Source organism: Tiliqua scincoides, chromosome 1 (assembly GCF_035046505.1).
Source record: "Tiliqua scincoides isolate rTilSci1 chromosome 1, rTilSci1.hap2, whole genome shotgun sequence".
Lineage (NCBI taxonomy): Eukaryota > Metazoa > Chordata > Lepidosauria > Squamata > Scincidae > Tiliqua > Tiliqua scincoides.
The window spans coordinates 286,946,565-286,965,221 of NC_089821.1; the positions used below are offsets into that span (position 1 = coordinate 286,946,565).

The following is an 18,657-nucleotide window of genomic DNA, read 5'->3' on the forward strand; positions in this document are numbered from 1 at the left end:
CTTTGTTCTGGTTGTACTCTGTTGAACAAACATAGGACACATTTTTTAAAACAAGTCACCACAAAAACACATGCACCCACAGATTTTTTTTTTAACTTTGTGACAATATATTTCTGTAAATAAAATGTAAACCTTCCCTTAGGTCATGGTGTGGCCAGTGGACAATGAGAATTCATTAAAAAGTTTATTTGATTCCAATGTTTGCACAAGTGGGAATGTCTAATTTTTCACAATTCAAGTCATGAAGTTCACACACCTGTGGCTCAATTGTATGCTCTGGGCAACCCTAGATCTGAAAGTTTTCCACCACAGGTGAGTTCCACTCAGTTCATTCCAAGACCATATTTAATTTCAGGAGATTTGTCACTCCCAGCAGATTTGATTCTGAATTCTATGCAGTTAGCATAACAATATGAATTATTGCTGAGGCCATTACAACCTACAAGGATGATTGGACCAAGCATCATCACAATATTCAGTAAGACTGGGGCCAAAAACAGAGTGTAATATCTCTGTGGTTCCAACCCAAGCTCCCCTTGTGCATGGGACCAACCTGATCTGACTCCAACCTGATCTTTTTTATGCTTTCTTGCCCCCACTATCTTTGCGGTGGTGGCAACAGCACTTCATCTGCTATAGCTGATACCAACTGATCACCTCGACCACCATTTTCTGTCCCAGCTAGCTGCTCCTGCTGTAACAAGAGTGGTAAGGGGAGGGGAGTGGTCAAGTGGCATGACTTCTAAATGGCAGGAGCAGACAGTCAGGGAAGGAGGTGGAGGTTAACACAGGATGGCAGCAGATGAAGTGCCACTACAAAAATGGCATGGGGAACAAGCAAGAATGCCACCCAGTCCCCCAAGTGCCTGTTGGCTTCTTGGCCAATTGGCAGGCCAGCCATATACATCTGGTATCTCACAAACAAGTGTGCACAATCTTTGTAGCACCAATTTTTATTCAACCTCCTAGCTCTTACAACATGGAGTGCACTCCAAGCCACGCTTCAGACTGTATCTCTATAGCATGTTCACTATATTACACAGAGGTTGTTCCAGACTGCAGTCGGTTGCATGAGTAGAAGACCATATCACCATTCCCCATTGCTGATCACTGTATCGGAGAAAGCTGTTTCCATGGGGCTGTCTGTCTTGCTTTTCACATCAGTAATAGTTTTTCAAAGACCATGAGATGATATGTTCTGAAGAAAGAATCTGTTTACCACATCAGTGGTTCCCAACTTTTAGGAGCCCGCGGACCACTGAGGCAAACATTGGAACTGTTGTGAACCACATGCAATCCCCTCCATCCCCACCACACAAAAAATTACAATTTGGTCACCCATGGGGGAGTGCTTGGTGAGACACTGGAAATGTCAGCTGCAGGCATCCATTCTCTGCCCTCTCTGATGGTCCATGAGGAAGCATCTCGCAAAGTGAGTGCTCCTCTACAGACTACCAGAAAGGGTGGAGAATGGCACTTCAGCTGGCATTTCAGCAAGTGCTGGACCACCACAGAGGGTGGAGAAGAGACTACCTACAGCCACAGCCAATACTTCAGTGGTCCTTGGGGGAGTGCTCACTTGGCGAGACACTGGAAGTGATCAAAGGTCATCATCTTTTTCCCCTGAAATCTTGTGGACCACTTCTCAGGGTCTCATGAACTACCTGTGGTCCTCAGACCACAGGTTGGGAACCACTGGTTTACATCTTTTTTCAGATTGAATCAACATGTTACAAAGGAAACTGACTTGTCTCCAGATTTTTTTTTCCCCATCAGTAGTCATAGATTTTGGATTCCAACTGAATCTAGGCCTTTCTTAGGGGAAAGAGAATCTCCTCTGTGAGAGACTATTACGGCTTCTCTTACAGATATTTGTAAATAATGTGCCATGAATGTTCTGTCTGGTGTGACTCTGTATGAGAACTGTGTCTAGTCTACCCTTCTCTTGCACCCCCAATAGTCTGTGCCATGTTGCCTGCTGTTTTGGTTTGATGTTGTTCAAGTGGTGATAGGAAAGAGGTCTCAGTGGTGGCCTCTTTCCTGCTGTATCTATGTAGTCTCTGGTGGTGTTCCTTCCCTCCCGCATCTCTTAAGTGTACATATGGGCTATGTTAGTTATATCAGTTGCTTTTTGTTTGTTTGTGTGTTTATTTTTAGTGATGTTACCCTGGTTTTATCTGCCATTTTACTAACCTCTGGTTTATTGTTTTCGCTTTTTCCATTCTTTTGCTAACAAAGTTGAGTTGACCAAAGCTGACCTGCAAGGTAGAGAAGGTTTTGTTTCCATTGCCAGTTTGGACTGAAAGATGCCTTTTAATGTAACCGTTGGTGCCTTTTTATTTTTTATTTTTTTTTAATTTTTGAATGCAGTCACATCTCTAAGCCAAATGGGTCTGAGCCTTCACAGCCTGCAAGGTTGGAGAGTGGGTTGGGGAGCATTTGGGACAGAAATATGCAGGTCTGGTTTGGGGTAGCTTAAGAGGTTTGACTGTATCTCATCCTGAGAGTATTGGTAATTGCACAGCTTGATTTCCTGAAATGAAGTGTTAATGTGTAAAAATGGTACTGAACATCTAGTTGCTAAAATGCCAACAGAGATACAGTCCTGCAGGGGATTGACTAGGTGACAGCCCACACCTACACAAGCTTGTCTGCACCTAAAATATGTTGCCCTCTATGGGATTTGTGTCCAAATAAGTGTGTACAGGGTTGTAGTCTTACTATGATGATGGGATAGCCTACAGAGGGATGAGAGGGAAGGGGTAGGTTTTTCAAAGGTTCTGCAGACTTTGGCAAACCAAAGGAGAAGGGAACTGGATGGACAATAGTTTGGACAAAGGACTCAATTGATCTCCATTGTTTATAAAACTGATTCAATATAAAGGAAAAACACATAAATTTTTCATTTCACTTTCCAAATCCTATTTAATTTATTTCCCTTTCATCCACTGGAATTTGGAGGTTTGTTTTTACACACTGAACTTGAAACATGTATAGATTATACTGCTGGGAAGTTGATGAAACTTTGCCTTTCATTCTGCCCTGTGCATTAGATGAAGCAGCCGTTCGCCCTGTTAAATGTTTGTGCCTGGCTTTTTGAAGAACTTCCACTGTTGTCATAAAGATGCTTCTTGCGGAATACATTTCAGTCATTTGTACTAAAGGTAGCAGTAAAATTAAAGGAGAAAAGAATGGGCTGACAGAGATGAGATATGTGCAAGACAGAGGTCATCAGGAAAAATCAGATGCAAAGGAGAATAAAAGAGTACTATAGTTTAAGGTTTGTAGTTTTTAAATGAGGTGAGGCCCATAGCCAGGGAGACAGACCAGGGACACACTACACTTGCTCCCAGCGTGGAAGCGATTGTCACTCCCGAATCGGCCTTTTCAGCCACACTAGACGCTGTGCCAGAACCACCATCCAGAGCGCGATACCATAGTCTTCTGAGACTGAAGGTTGCCAACGTAAAGGGGTGTCTACTGAGATGTTGAAATGCTAACAGAAGGATCTGTGAGAGATGGAAAGAAAGTTGATATATATAAAAGTTCTATGAAAGTTGTAACTGAAAAGTTTAGCTACACCATTGAAAGCTGGGTTGCTTTTGGTTCAATGGATTTTGGAAAACTCATGAAAGGAGAACTTCTCAAAGTCACCTAAGATTTTTTTATTAGGGCTGTCTTGATTGTCAAGGGTGTTCAAACATTTCATATTTCCTATATCAAAAGCACTTTTGGAGTTGGAAAATGACCCTGTGAAACCTTGCATAAAGATTGACACGTGTTTGTGTGTTTCACTGCATGTACGGAACAAGCACAATTTAAATTAGATGTCTGTTTTCAATCTGTCGTCACACTTTAACATTGAATTAGACTATAATTAGACTATAATTCTTGGCTGTCAACATAAATGGCGGTTCTCTGATCCACCAGTTATCTGCTATCCTTATGTCACTAACTAAGGGCCCAATCCTATCCAACTTTCCAGCACCGGTGCAGCCTCAACGCCACCCCAAGGTAAGGGAACAAATGTTCCCATACCTTGAGGAGGCCTCTATGACTACCTCCCCATCACAGGAAGCAGTGCATACCCCATTGGCACAGCAGCACAGGCACTGGAAAATTGGATAGGATTGGGCCCTGAGAGTGCATAGAAAACTCCAGATTGCAAAGGGAAGTCTTGAAACAGAACATCTTCTGTGTTTCCCTGCCTCAGAAATAAGGACATTTGCTGACTTAGGAGGTCACAGATGTCAAAGCATGAAGCTTTGTTTTTAGTACACAACTGAAGTGGCAGTTGGCAGTTGAAGTGGCAGTACGCTGAAGTGTACACGAACTGAAGTGGCAGTACACCAGGAAGTGGCAGTTGACCAAAGCTTTCCCATTGTTGTACACACCAACATGCAGTGAAATACATGTGTGTGATGATCACATGTGACAATCTGTTCATTGGCTATTTCCCACAAGGAAATATTTTCTGTGCCGAGAATGGATAATATGTGAAGGGGCCTACACGGTCCCAACTCACATGAAGTCCTCCTCAACATCGCGGCTTGCTTCCTTTTCCTAAAGCGGTGATCTATTTGACCAATGTGGGAAGAGTTGCACAGGGCTTTGTATGTTCAAAATCCTGCACAATCCATACTATCAAGATTGTTATGCTTCTAAAGGTTGACATTAAGGAAGGTGAAAGTCATGGGTCAGAGTACATTTGCATGGCTGTTCTAAAGACACCACCTCTTTCCTATGGAACAGGGCCAGGGAATGTATTACTTGGAGAATTCCTAGATGGTGTCATACTGGAACCTTGATTTCAGGAAACCAATCTTTGCTGTATAGGTTTTGGATATCCTGGTCCACATGGAGACTGAAATCCCTCAAGACCCGAGGGGCTATTTTTGTGCTGCTGTGACATGGATGTTGGGGAGGTCTGGTGCAGAAAGTCTTGCCACTGTACCTTTCTCACACCGCCCTCTCAGTTGTTTCTCTTCCTTCTTTTCCCACTTCTTGTGTCCACTTCCAATGAATGTTGTACACGTCTCTTTTCCTCACACACTTAACGTTCCCCCTTTTTGCTTTCCCCTGCAATGAATTTCAGACATATTCCCTTTTATGCAGTTCACTTTGTGTGGGCACATGGGAGGGGAGGGATTCTCACTATGATGCCATCACCACATCCTGTGGAAGGAGTTCCACAGACCAACCACATGCTGGGTAAAGAAATATTTTCTTTTGTCTGTCCTAACTCTCCCAACACTCAATTTTAGTGGATGTCCCCTGGTTCTGGTGTTATGTGAGAGTGTAAAGAGCATCTCTCTATCCACTTTGTCCATCCCCTGCATAATTTTGTATGTCTCAATCATGTCCCCCCTCAGGTGTCTCTTTTCTAGGCTGAAGAGGCCCAAATGCCGTAGCCTTTCCTCATAAGGAAGGTGCCCCAGCCCTGTAATTATCTTAGTCACTCTCTTTTGCACCTTTTCCATTTCCACTATGTCTTTTTTGAGATGTGGCAACCAGAACTGGACACAATACTCCAGGTGTGGCCTTACCATCGATTTGTACAATGGCATTATAATATTAGCCATTTTAACTTGCTGTTTTCAAGCAGTGGCCCACCAACTGCATCTGGGAAGCTAAAAAAAAGGACCTTAAGACAATAAATGTCACAGCAGGGGAGAACAGGTGGGTGGGAGGGAGACTGAAGGGTTCAGCTGAAGATTGGGCTCCTTGTCCAAAGCATCCTCTCTGAAAGTCTCTGGCACAATTGATCTCATCTAGGTCTCCTAGCCCTGACTACATTTCAGACGGTCGAGAGCTGAACTTCAAAACAAATTAGTAGGATTAGCAGCCTAACTCCCACAACCTACCTGAGTTCAGGTTGCAACCCACTTCTGGGTCCTGATTCACCTGCTAAAGACCCCTGTACTAGTACATCCTGCCTCAAATGCAAAAGAAAGTTCAGACAGAGTTTGTTTCAATTAGCTTAAACGATAACAACCAAACACAGTCCCCATAAATTAAAATGTATAAATGAACTCATCTGAAATCTGTTGCAGGGATAAGGTTCTTTGCGCAGTGAAGCATTAAGATTTTAAAGCTTTATTAAGTGGACAGGATCTTGCTTAATGGCACCAGAAGCGTATTAATAAAAAAACAGAGCTTCTGACACCTTGCAGAGAGCTTTGGGAAAGATGTTATTTAAAGCCAATTCTCCTTCCCGGTGCACATAAATTATGTATCTGTCCTTCTTGCTTCCGCCCTCAACCGTTATCACTTAAGGGCCACATGTATGAAAACAGGCTTGCTTGTATCTAAAACCCTAGTGGGCTTCTCTGGCTTTCTTGTCTGTAATCCTAATTCCCTGTGACACCCCTGTTGCCGTGGTCAAGATTCCAGTTTCACAAACAGGGGGGATTTTGATGATACCAGTGAAGACCAGAAACATCAGGCAGCAGATAAACTCTTAGGAAGAAGGATGTCTGGTTACAACCACGTTAAGAGATCCCTTGGTGGGTGCCAAAGAGGTGAAGCGAGTGTAATATTATCCATAAACCTGAGCTCTGCACACAGAAGAGGCTGTTTAGAAAGCTCCGTTGGTCTTTGCTGTGTAAGGAGTCAGGAGGCATTTCAGTCTTCCCACGCTGCCTTTGAACACCGATGGGTTTCACCTGATCCTTCCTATCCCTCAAGTGCATTTAAAACCTTGTATAGTGCTTCTTCACTCGTTACATTTATTAGTATATAACTACGATTGTTCCCATGTACACCCAGAACCGTTATGTGTGAGACAAATGTCTTAGTGTGCATAATATACTGGTGCAACATTGGCTGCAGGACCATGACCTATACACCCAGCTTTGCTGGCAAGTAGGTTAGGCAAGTTTCCATTTTTAGCCATTCAGAGGCTTGGGGAGCCCTGTACCCCCCCCCCCCCGGAGACTGGTGCTTCCCTCTAGGCTGGTCAGAAGCCCCTTGGTTGTGGTGGCAGCATGATTGCTGCAATACTGTCTCTGCCATCTCTGCAGGGCTATTCCCCTTGAGGGGGAATGCCCTGCTTCTGGTTCCCTTGGTGGGTTGTGACCGACCAGTTTGGGAACCACTGTTGTAGAACACAGAGGGGATGAAGGCAATTGAAAGCACAGGAGGCATGTCCAGAGCATTCTCCTAAATAGTTTTATTTAATTAGGCAGTATCTTTTGCTTTCAGTAGCTCACTTCTGATCTATTTAATGTATTGTGATTGTTTTTGTTAAACTGCATTAAGCCCTTCAAACAAGTGCTGTCTGCATGTGCTATCTAGTGCTCCCAGACGTCCTGTGATGTGACTCTCAGTTCACATTTAACTATATCCTCATACTGTCTTTGTGCTCATTTAATTTCCCCTTAAATCACATGTAATTTTGAACTACTTTCTTTATATGAGTGATGATATGTTGATCTAGCTGGATGCTTCCCAGGTGGTTTCTCATTTAATGCCTTTTCTCCTACTACTGCTTCAGGCCATACTAGACATGACTCAAAATACATCATTGGGGTTTTTGTGTGTGGGTACATGCATGAGTGCATGCAATTGCGGGTGTGGATGTCTCCGTGTTTATTAAATTGCATAGAGGGTTGTTTGTGGTGAAATGGCTTGAAGCCATGGCAGCACATGGAAAGATGTTAATACTTCACCCCTGCCTTTCCTTCACTATGTGCGGTTTTTTTTTCCTCCTTTATTGGTGAATAATAAAGCAAGAATACAATTGCTGAACAAAATAATAAATGTAAGAAATTAAAGTGGGGAAAGGGGGTAAGATCGAAAAAGAAAAGAGAGAGAGAGAGAGAGAGAGAGAGAGAGAGAGAGAGAGGTAAGTCTACAAATAAATATGGCCATATTAAAAATATATATTAATAAAGTGTCTATACATTCATTTCTAAAAAGGGCTTCCAAATACCCCCAAACATCCATATGCAGTTGTCTTCTATAAACCACTGATTCTAATATTTCTGATAGAGTTAAATGATCCTTGTCTGCTGTTTTTAGTGGGGGAAAAAAGATTTATACTGAAAACAATGGAAGCTTTCTTTTACCATTAAAAATAGCATGCAAGGGGAAATGAACGGAAGTGGGGTTGGAAATGTGATGGGGGGGAGTACTAAAGCCAACTACCCACCCCACTGCAACTTTGGGCCATTTGTTGTCACTGCGCATGGTGATGTGTTTAAGGTTCGATCTATGCGTGAGGGTCAATACAGCAGTTAAGTTCCTGCTACAGCAGTCATGGAGACGTATATATGTACATGTATGTCCACATCTATAGAATTCAGTGAGACAGTATCTTTTTGAGTTCTGTCAACCTGAATTTATGCTGCCCAAAGGAGATAATGCCATTATTTGTGAAAATGAGCAAGAGGAGAAAATCCAAGAGTCAGTAACAGGGGTCAGAAGAGTCACTAAGAGTCACAGTCTTCTAACCCTGGAGCACCCTTTTTTCTACTGTCATAGTCCAGCTCCTTTAGATGAATTTGCTCTCAGTCACTGTGTATGTAAGCTGGGCAGATGGCAGAGTTGCTGCTATCTGCAGATTTTCCTGAGGCTTGTTACATAGCAGCTAAGATCCTGATACAAACTCTGACTCTTTTTTTCTAGTATGTTAATATCCTAAAATACTCCTTGATTGCTGCCACCACTGCCCTGTCAGAAGTGCTGCACGGTGCTATTGTTGTGGCTTTGCTAGAAAGCAAAAAAAAAAAAAAAATGATGCTACGAGATGATGATGCTCGTAAAAATGATGATGATGATGCTACGAAAAATGATGATGCTCGTAAATATGGAACAACTCAGAGGGACATCCTGAATGCCCTCCTGTTTCCCCAGAGAACCTGAACTTGGAAGGCTGGTGTTTTAGAGCAGGGATCTCCAAACCCCGGCCCAGGGGCCAGATGTGACCCGCGGCAAGCCTCTATCTGGTTCACATCAAGCCTCTGATCCCCTGCAAGCCTCTGACCCACTTGGCCAAATGTGAATGGGGCTGTGCTCTGGTTGCATCTGAGGGATGGGGAGGCCATGCCTCAGAATACCTTCTAGAGGCCTAAAAACATCACTTCCTGGTTCCCCACCCCCCCCCCCCCAAAAAAAACCCCAGAAGTGACATTTTTGGTCCTTCTGAAAGTATTAGGCTTTCTGAGGGTCAGAGAGGCCTCCATGGCCCTCAAAACATGCTCTGGGTGTTTCCTGTGATGTGCTGGTTCTGAGCCATTTACTCCTGTACATGTAAGTAAGCTGCTTGTGGGGCGTGGGAATGGGAATCCATTTGAGTGTGCGCTTTATTTCTGTGGTGTGTGTTGGTGCTTGAAGAGATCTTGGAATTTAGAGCCCATTCATAGATTCATTCTTCTAAGTTCCATCTCTAATGTATTTATTTAAATTTAATATTGAAAATGTATTTATTTTTCTGGCCCTCGACACTATGCCAGTTATCTGATGTGGCCTTCTAGCCGAAAAGTTTGCAGACCCCTGTTTTAGAGCATGGCTGGAGAACCTGCTTCATTCAGAGGCAGCACAGCAGTTGTTATGGATGCCAGGGGAGAGCCTTCCTATAGTCTCTTTGATGCGAATCAAGCAGAAGAATAAGAAAGGAGTGGAAGAGAAAATGGGAACAAATACGTAGATGAGAGATATGGACATTCTGAGAACTTAAAGTGATAATGTTCTGTTCCAGATTTATTAATCTGAACTTTAAAAAACCTTTAAAAACTTTGTATTTACCATTACAAATTAAGGGCCCAATCCTATGAGCCTTTAGCGCTGGCACGGAGCTCCAGTGTCAGCGCTAGGTGTCGTAAATGTGCCGCAAAGCAGGAGAAGGACGCCACCTGGAGATAGGTAAGAGTGCTAGGCAGTAGTGTGGGTGTTCAGGGCAAGGAGTTATTGTTCTGGGGTGGGGGGAGAATGGGACAAGGGCAGGAAACTGACCGGCAGGAGGTAGGAGCGGCGGTGGCCTCCTCCACCAAATGCTATCTTCTGCGTCGGGCTACAGAGACTGACACAGAGGTTCTCTTGTCTGCGCTAGCAAAATAACTGGCACAGACACGAGAAGCCCCATTGTAGGGTCAGGGCTTTCCTCAGGAGAAGGCAACAAAAGTCCCCTTCCTGTGAGGAGACCTCTGGCTGCTTCCAGTGGGTTACAGTAGTCGCCATTTTGGTGCCACTGTTTCTCCTAGCACCAGGAAGCATAGGATTGGGCTGTTTATTCAGTTGTATCCATGATAGTGAAACAAATGTATCCGTAATTCCAGGGAATTTTCTAGTCCATAAGCATCAAAGGCACTGTTGAAAATGTGAGGAAGGTGGAAACTCTTTTGGAAGTCTCTTATCTATTACCAGCTAGACAGATATCAGCCGATGAGTGGCATCCATGCCACTTGGCTATCATCATCTTTTCCTTTGTCTCTGAGATTGCTCCAGGTTTACTGTATCCATCGGGCATTTGTAGACAATTTGAGAACACAGGTTTGATACATTCCACCAGTAAAGTATTTGTGCATCAGTTTTTTTTTTCCAACAGAGATTTTTAAAAAATTGCTTCAACCAAAGGCCCTGAAATTTGCACTTTGAACAGTGTAAGGGTAGTCCTTTTCAGAACAAAGGGTTTTATGACTGTCCAACCATGTTATCCTGTAAGATAACAGGGGCAGAACTTTGTGTTTGGGGGGTTTCTGGCTTTGATCATTCATAGCCCTCTCCCCAAACTGAAATGAAAGTTGCAGTCTTGGTTTCTTAGGGCAGGGGCTAACCTTTGTCAATCAGTCAAATTTAAAGCTTTCAGATACAAATAAGTGCCTGTAATTATTATTTGAAGAAATTGATGCACAAATGCATCTAATGGCGTTCTCCTGCCTATTTTAATCCAAACTGTTCTCCTTTGTGTTTTTCTAGGCTAACAAACAGTGTTGTTGTTTTTTACCTTGTTGGACAAACAAGTTACTGAAGACTTATGCTTCCAGGGTTCTCAACGCGGAGGGTGGGGTGGAGGTTCTGCTCTGTTTCACATAAGAGGTCTCTTTCCAACAACTAAAAGATTAATGATGGGATTTGTTGCCTCTGTTCTGAGGGAGCAGAAGAGCTAGCTATTGCTAAAAGCCAGCTCAATATAAAATACAGGCATGCCCCAATATCCACATTCTGGAATGCCCTGTGGTTAACTGAACCATGGATATCAGCAAACACACCCCACTCTCCAGTGGCGAAGGGAGCTTCTGCTCTCCTCACCTCCAGAGGGTTCTCTGAGTCCAGCAGAGACTGTAGACATCTGTCTGCAGCCTCTGCCAGGCTCTGACTGAGGCCAGCAGTAAAAAAAGAAAAGCTACTTCTGGTTTCTCCATGAAACTGGAAGTGACATTTTTAATGCCTTATGAGGCATTAGGAGGCCCAGGGAAGCTCTCCTCCAAAGAGTTCATAGTTGTGTACATAGCTCCTTCTCTTTGTGTGCCCCCCCCCCACAACAATCCTGTGTGGTAGGTGCAACTGAGAGATAGTGACTGGCCCAGGGTCACCCAGGATGCGTCATGGCTGAGCGGAGATTTGAACTTGAATCTTCCTGGTCTAACTGGAATACCTGGAAACCAGCATCCTGGCTTTCAGGAGTACTGTAATGTATTGCAAGGCTACTGTTAAGAGTGATAGTTTTAGGGTGCAATCCTAACCAACTTTCCAGCACTGGCATAGCTATTTCAATGGGGCATGTGCTGCATCCTGCAGTTGGGGGGTAGTCACAGAGGCCTCCTCAAGGTAAGGAAACATATTCACTTACCTCAGGGCTGCATTGCGGCTGCACTGGTGCTGGAAAGGTGGATAGAACTGGGCCCTTAGTGGCTTAGACCAAAGTGAAATATTTCTTGCTCATCCTAGCATTTCTACTTTTTTATGTTTCTGTATTTAGAAAGCAGTGGTAGTGATGAGTAGTATAGCATTAATGGTAGTAATGAATAATTAAAATTATATGTCTGACATAACATAACATCAGTGGATATTGTGTACAATTTACAATTGTACCCTCAGAAAATGAGTGGTATACTGAATTAAAGGTTTGCGTGCACATTTCCCTTTCCTGTTTATGTCCCAGTGCAGATCTGAAAAGCTTCAGAGCTACAGAGTACCTACACGGCCCAACCAATAGTGCAGATTGAACAGTCTGGTCCCTTTTGAATGAACTTACACTGATGTAAGAGATCTAGAGAGACGTTAACAAGGAGCTGACGTTGTGCCTGGACATATGGATCATTTTTTCTTTCAAAGACTAACTCAAAAGTTTTTGGAAGAACTTGCTACTTAAAGGTTCCAAAGCTCCTTCAAGAAATGGCTGGAGCACTCATCCACAGAACTTCCCATCCCATCTCATCCTTTACGAAAATCAAGCACATGAAAATGTGTAATAGATCTTTTGGAGAATCAGGCTGATAAGGCACTTCGGGAACACATATTAGGCTTTATAAGTGTTTCTTCTGAGCCTGCCTAAGAGGGAATATGCTACCTTTCACACCTTCCTTCTGCTGTGTGCCACAATTTTTTTGTTTGTTGCTGAGTGTGCAGTTTCCCCTTGTCTTCTGTGTGTCCTAAATTTCTGTTGCATGTCCACGAAATGGAAAAGTGTGTGGTTTCCTTTTCTTCCTCGGTGCATGATGACAAATCAGAGTTTCTTATTATGACCCTTTTGCCAATGGTTGGTCTTTGTTTTTTGTTTTACTCCTTTCCTTATTATCCTGTCTCAGGACCAAGCACCACCTGCCAAGAAGACTCCTGTGCCAATCAAGGCATCTGCATCCAGCAGTGGGAAGGCTTCACTTGTGACTGCACGATGACATCATATTCTGGGAACCAGTGCAATGACCGTGAGTACCGACTTTTTCTCAATGGAATGTTAAAAGGCTCTGGAATGCATTTTGCGTACAGTTTGGCAACCGAACATTGAGTGTGAACACAAATAGCAGGTCTGGCTCATCAGCTTCCTCTGAAACTAACATTAAAAGCTACATTTCTTGAAGAAAGGGAATTGTTTGTCCTTTGTGCTGTTATGAAACTGCAGGAGTACATTCTGTTTTCATATTTAAAGACAAATGAAAAGGGGCTGTCGATGTTTTTTTTATAGCGACCCAGATGGAGCTGTATGCGTGCTAGAAAATAATCAGAGCTTTGCCATTTGCTGCTTAAAGTTTTCCAGCCATGGAGTCCTCTCTTAGCCAGTCTTGTCTAAATGCATGAAAAAGCTGAAAGTTCTCAGATGGAACTCTTGGAGGCTTTTGAGTTCTGTAAATGAGGTCATCGATTGTGTGTTTGTGATGTGTGGTTAAGGTGCAGCTTGCTAGGCTTTAGCTCAGTTCTCATGCTCATTTTTGATATGGGGCAGTCATCATGCTGTGACTTCTGCACTGCCAAAAGACATACAGGAAGAACCTGTACAGGAACATGGAATTCTGAACCTTGTGGTTGCCACCAGTGTGGAAACCAGTGGCACCCAGGACTGGAGTTTTGCCAGTGAGAGGTGGCAGGTGAGAAAATGGTTCTTAATCCTCATCAGCCCTTTTACGTCTGCAATCCCTCTCCTACCTTTCCCCCAGCTGAGGTTTTGAAATATGTTGGTCAAGGGAGGAAAAGCAGGTGGAGGTAGGAGGTATACAGTTTTGCCCAAGTTTACAGTCCCATTTTAATTAGTGATCATGCCCTGAGATCTGCTTGGAAACAGATGCCTTTACTGTCTCTGTCCTCTTTCTCTCCGTTCCCTTTAGGATTCCTTAGCATGAAACTATATGGCTTCTTGTCTGGCCCTTATCAGTTCCCTAATACCTTTTCCCTTGCCCACCTCTTTATAATTCATATCACACATTTTAGGAAACCACATTATAAGGCCAGGATCGTATGCGAAACACAGCCCTAGGACCTGTGAGGCTGCATTTAAGTAGGTGCCGTGGAGAGCTTTAAAGGGATTACTGGCATTGTGTTTTTCCTAGTTCCTAATGAATTGGGGTCCCCTGCTTCCAAAGTACTGTGGTGCCCACATTATATCCGCACTAATGAATTCAGGCAGGCTTCAGAGTGAGTAGGGCCATTTGTGAACCTGTAATTAGAGAGTCCTTTTTGCTCAGGAGCACCTGGATAGATAGCCATGTAGGGCAGTTGCGAAGTAGAGTGATGTGAATTAAGAGGACTCTCAGGGCTGCTTCCATTGTTTCAAATGTGCTATTCAAAATATGCATTTTGTATGGCAACCTAATTTAGGAAAGGCTGCAAGAATGTCTGTATGATGGAGAAGGTGCAGGGAAACTGTAAAAAGTCATCAGTGAAAAACTCTAGGCCAGACATTTGTACTGTATTAACCGTCTAAGAAAGATGTGCATCTTGAAAAAATTATGTCAAATAGCTCTCAGTCATACATGAAAATGAGATGGGGAATACCACCAGGTGTAGTCTTATGTTCTTACTGGTGATTCAGAAGTGGTTGTGGGAGGCTGTCTCCAGAAATGGAGCGGGCCAGGTAAGTCATGATGACCGCTCCCAACCTATCCAGCCAGGCTCTGCAAAAGGTACGTGCTTTATGTTGTGTTATTTTTGCAAATTCTTGCATTGGACCGGATTATGCAATAGCAGTTTTGGATGCAATCTTTCCAGTAGTGTTGCGAAAGTGCCTTGCTGCCCTGAAATGTGCTGTGTGATAGATACGGAGACAGGGGTACATGCATTGTTTTTCAAGCATAGAGGAACTGCACTTCAAATTCAGTCTGGCAGAGGCAAAACTGAGTATGGAATCCACTGGTGCACCACCCAAGTTGTTGTGTGCCGCTGAGGTGCTAAAACATGCATAGCAGCTCATGAGATGGTACAAAATGATGGGAAATTTTGTGGTGCAGAAATGAACCTTGATGAACTAGATAGTCCAGACTTACGAAGCTGGCCAGTATAATGAGGGATGCCTTGAAAAATCATCTTGGGTTTAAGTTAAAGTGAACCTTTGTGTATTATACTGAGATTCCCAACAGCATGAGGGTTACGAACACTTTACTTTTTGCTGCATCTTTCTTTCCCTTTTCTTGAATGTCCTACTCCTGCAGACCAATTGCACCAACCTCTGTGACTAGAGAAGTTCTAGCTTCTTCTCCAGCTTCGCTGATCTTCAACACTGTTGCAATTGTATATTTAATTTTAATGAGGACTCACCATGTATTCTTCATTCCTCAGTGATGCAAATTCTTTGTACGTATTTAGACAAAACTGTTCAGAAACAGCAGTTAGAGCCAAACTTGCTGTGCCGTTTCTCATGCTGTTGGGTAAGAGCTGAGACCAAGTGGGTGTGCATAAAAAGAAACAGTTCCACCAATGCCTGAGAATGCTTTGCCTGCCACTGATCACTTGCTTGCAGGAGTGTCTAGTGCAAGGAGTGAGACACGTTTTCAAATAGATTTCTGATAAAATGGCTGTAAAGTCTGCCTGTTGGGTATTGATTGGTTTTCTTTGTTTTTATTGTCTGTGCTACATGTTCAAATTATAAGTTTGTAATACAGTATTGATCAACATTGTTAGAACAGGCTTTTCATTCAGCCAGTGGGGGAAAATAAATTATACCTGTCTCTTGTATGTGTTCACATATACTTCTAGACTGGATTCCTTCATCAAGCTTGTCTTGGCCTGGTTCAAATGTTTGCAGTGTGATTGCTGCCACTCTCTGGGCACAGTTCACATGTTGCATCAGTAACCTTGCTGCAAAGATAAAAGTGAAATGGGAGCCTGGGCACCTCAATGATATACAAAACAACTTCACAGCCTGTAAAAGGTCATGGTTCGGGTCAGAAGGTTTTGGCTGTAATAGAGAGATGGAAACTGTTGTTCTCTGACAGAATTTGAAAGCATTTGTCACTGTACCCACTATTAATCACGTAATGTATGTCAAAATAGGAAAACAGTCCAGTAGGGTTGCTTAGCAAGACAATGATCTAGGACAAGTACACATTTACCCAAAGTTACTTGGTGAGACCATTGCTGGGCTTGGATTGAAATAGTACTATTGCAAAGGAATGTTAACAATTCCTATTAATTTATGCAGTGGATCCAGTGAGAGTAGGAATGAGAAGAATCACCCATTTCAGCTATGTGTTTGTTGTTTAGTGAACCCCAGAACAAACTGCTTCCAGTCCATCAACAAATCCAGGCTGGATCCAGGACATGGATGAACTTTGAATCCCCTGTCCAGAATGGCTTGAACCCTATGCTGTAGTGCAGACCTTGCATGATACACAGAGTGGCCTGGCAAAGCCTAGAAACCTTCCTAGGCTTCTGTGCACATGCCTGAATATCCACCAGTGTGGCAAAAAGCAATGATATTGCTGTTCCATAGGTCTTGGAGTCTTATGCAAGAGGAGACCTGTCATCTCCTAGTCACACTAGGCCGCTCTTTATAATCTGTTTCTAGACCACATTCAAAACTTACCATAAATGTAGCTGCCCCAACCAGATCCTGGAGATCCAATCATAATTTGGTTTGGGGCAGAATTTGGTGGCATCACTAATGGGGTTAGTGTACACACCTTCTGTCTTTTGATATCCAAGGGCATGTGCTTTAGCAATTCATATAGTCCTTGCATGTCGCTACGACTAGGTCAGAAATGTAACTACTGGTTCTCTTCCAAACCGATCCGGAAGCCCTCTCGTCTGGTTTATAAGACTTCATTGTTGTTACTATGTCAGGTTTCCATCTGAGAAGGCGCATGTTCTCACACCCTTGTCTGTTGCCCCAGGGAGCAGTCACTTCGTGCCTAAGCTGGATGACCTCAGTTATTTCACTGGGAGTGCATTCAGCTTGATTTACTCTGCAGGAGTCCTTTTTATCGCCAGTGTTTAATAAATCCATTCGTTTCTAATGTGCTTGACTTATTACGTATTGATACTGACAGCAATAAGCATGGAAAGGTTCTGGTGTGTAGAATAAATCTGCACATGCTTCATTAGCTGTGTGTGAATAAGCCTGCTAGCAGTTAAATTTTTACCTTGCCATCTTCAGAGGCTGTTTATAAAATTCATTGGAAATGTCCAGTTTATTTGAAAGAAACAGAATTCAAGTGCTGTTAATTATGTCTTAACAGTGTAGGACAAACCTCCTCCTCCCCCTCTCAGTTCTGTTTGGCTCCACTTACTTTTTTCTTCACTGTGCCTCTCTTTCCACCAATCTTTGGGAACTTCTCTAACCTCATGGGGAGACTCCATTCTAACCCTTCTTCTTCAATGAGAATTCTTTGCCCTTTGCCATGCATCCTTACCTAAACTGCAAGAACGAAGGGGAAACACCTTGGATTGTATATGTCACAGGAATAATACTGGGGGTGGTTCTTTGTTCCATGTTGCTACCTCTAATACACCCTCCTCACAGCAGCTGAGGAGGTACAGCAGCTTTGTAGTACAGCATGCTTTTGCATTTGAAGCATCACATATCAAATAAGAATCATGCCTTTCAATGCACCAGCAGACCAATGAGTTTTAAACTTCATCTCAAAATATTTTCTACTGATCCCTGATTGTCTGGGTTCACTTCTAGAAGAAGGGTACCGGGTAACATTCTCCCCAAAACTTCCATTTTACCCTCAAAACCTTTGTGAGTGAAACTGCAGTGAGCCTTATTTCTCACTGGTAGCCAAAACAGAATGCCAAAGAGTTCTTCACCAGCTTGGAGTTGCCTCCTTTTCATCCTTTAGGGAAATTGTTGTTCCCACGTCCACACGGATTTGTGCTTTACGGCTTTCCCACATTAAAGAAATGTGAGTGAATTTCTCAGTCATCTCACTTTGGGGGATTCAAGGTCATCTGATACTTTTAACAACTCCCATCCGCAACCCAGTGGAAAAAATAAAATATCCTCATATTAATATCTGTGCCGTTTGTGCAAAACCAAGTAAATAGTTCCTTGATGCCTGAACTACACCCCCCCTCCCCACACCTTTTCTGGCAGAATGACATTTTATTTCTCTTCTTTGGTCACCCTGGCAACACTGAAGTAGCAAAGCTAATTAGAATCATGTTAGCAAATTGGCGCAGGAAACAATTTCAGATCTTTTTGACTGGTGCGTGAACACAGGTAGGTGCAGTGCCTGCACGAGCCGTAGTCCGCTGATGTCACAGGCATGGATGGAAGGAGCTTTCAGCAAGCCCAAGTACGGCCAATCGTCATTTCTGAAGTTCTCTTAGAAGTTTCTGTCTCTGCTTTCATGAAATTATTACGCTAACTTCATAGATGGCATGGGGAGCAAGCACCCCCTAAAGTAACTCATACGTCTGCATCCTCCCCAATACTAGATCCTGGGCTTTGGAGGAAGGGCACTTTTTTAAAAAAAACAACAATGTAGAATGCATTTCTGTATCATAAACTGACATCTGAAAAAAGCATGACTATATTTCCCCATATGCTTAATTTCACTTATGTTTTTGATGACATCACTAAGGTGTAATTATACTGTTTCTTTCAGAAATCTAACATTTGCTCCCCTAGAGGTTCACCTCTTCTGTGCCCCCCCCCCCACAGTGTATTTATATGTCCCTCCCCTATCCCCGGTGCTGCTGTTGGGTAACCAGAACAAATTAATACCATAAATATTGACAGGTTTCTTTCTTGCTTGCTTGCTTTCTTGCTTTCTTACTGTT

At 43.1% G+C, this 18,657-nt stretch overlaps 1 protein-coding gene across 13 annotated transcripts in view; it reads left to right on the top strand.

Annotated features, from left to right (window-relative positions):
* Positions 1–18,657, top strand: part of NRXN3 (neurexin 3) — a 1,424,661-nt gene that overhangs the window by 622,428 nt on the left and 783,576 nt on the right. For all 13 annotated transcript variants that reach the window (XM_066627886.1, XM_066627867.1, XM_066627878.1 and 10 more), the window contains one exon: positions 12,750–12,869. In XM_066627886.1, the coding sequence (XP_066483983.1) occupies positions 12,750–12,869 (120 nt within the window). The remainder of the gene's footprint in view (positions 1–12,749; positions 12,870–18,657) is intronic.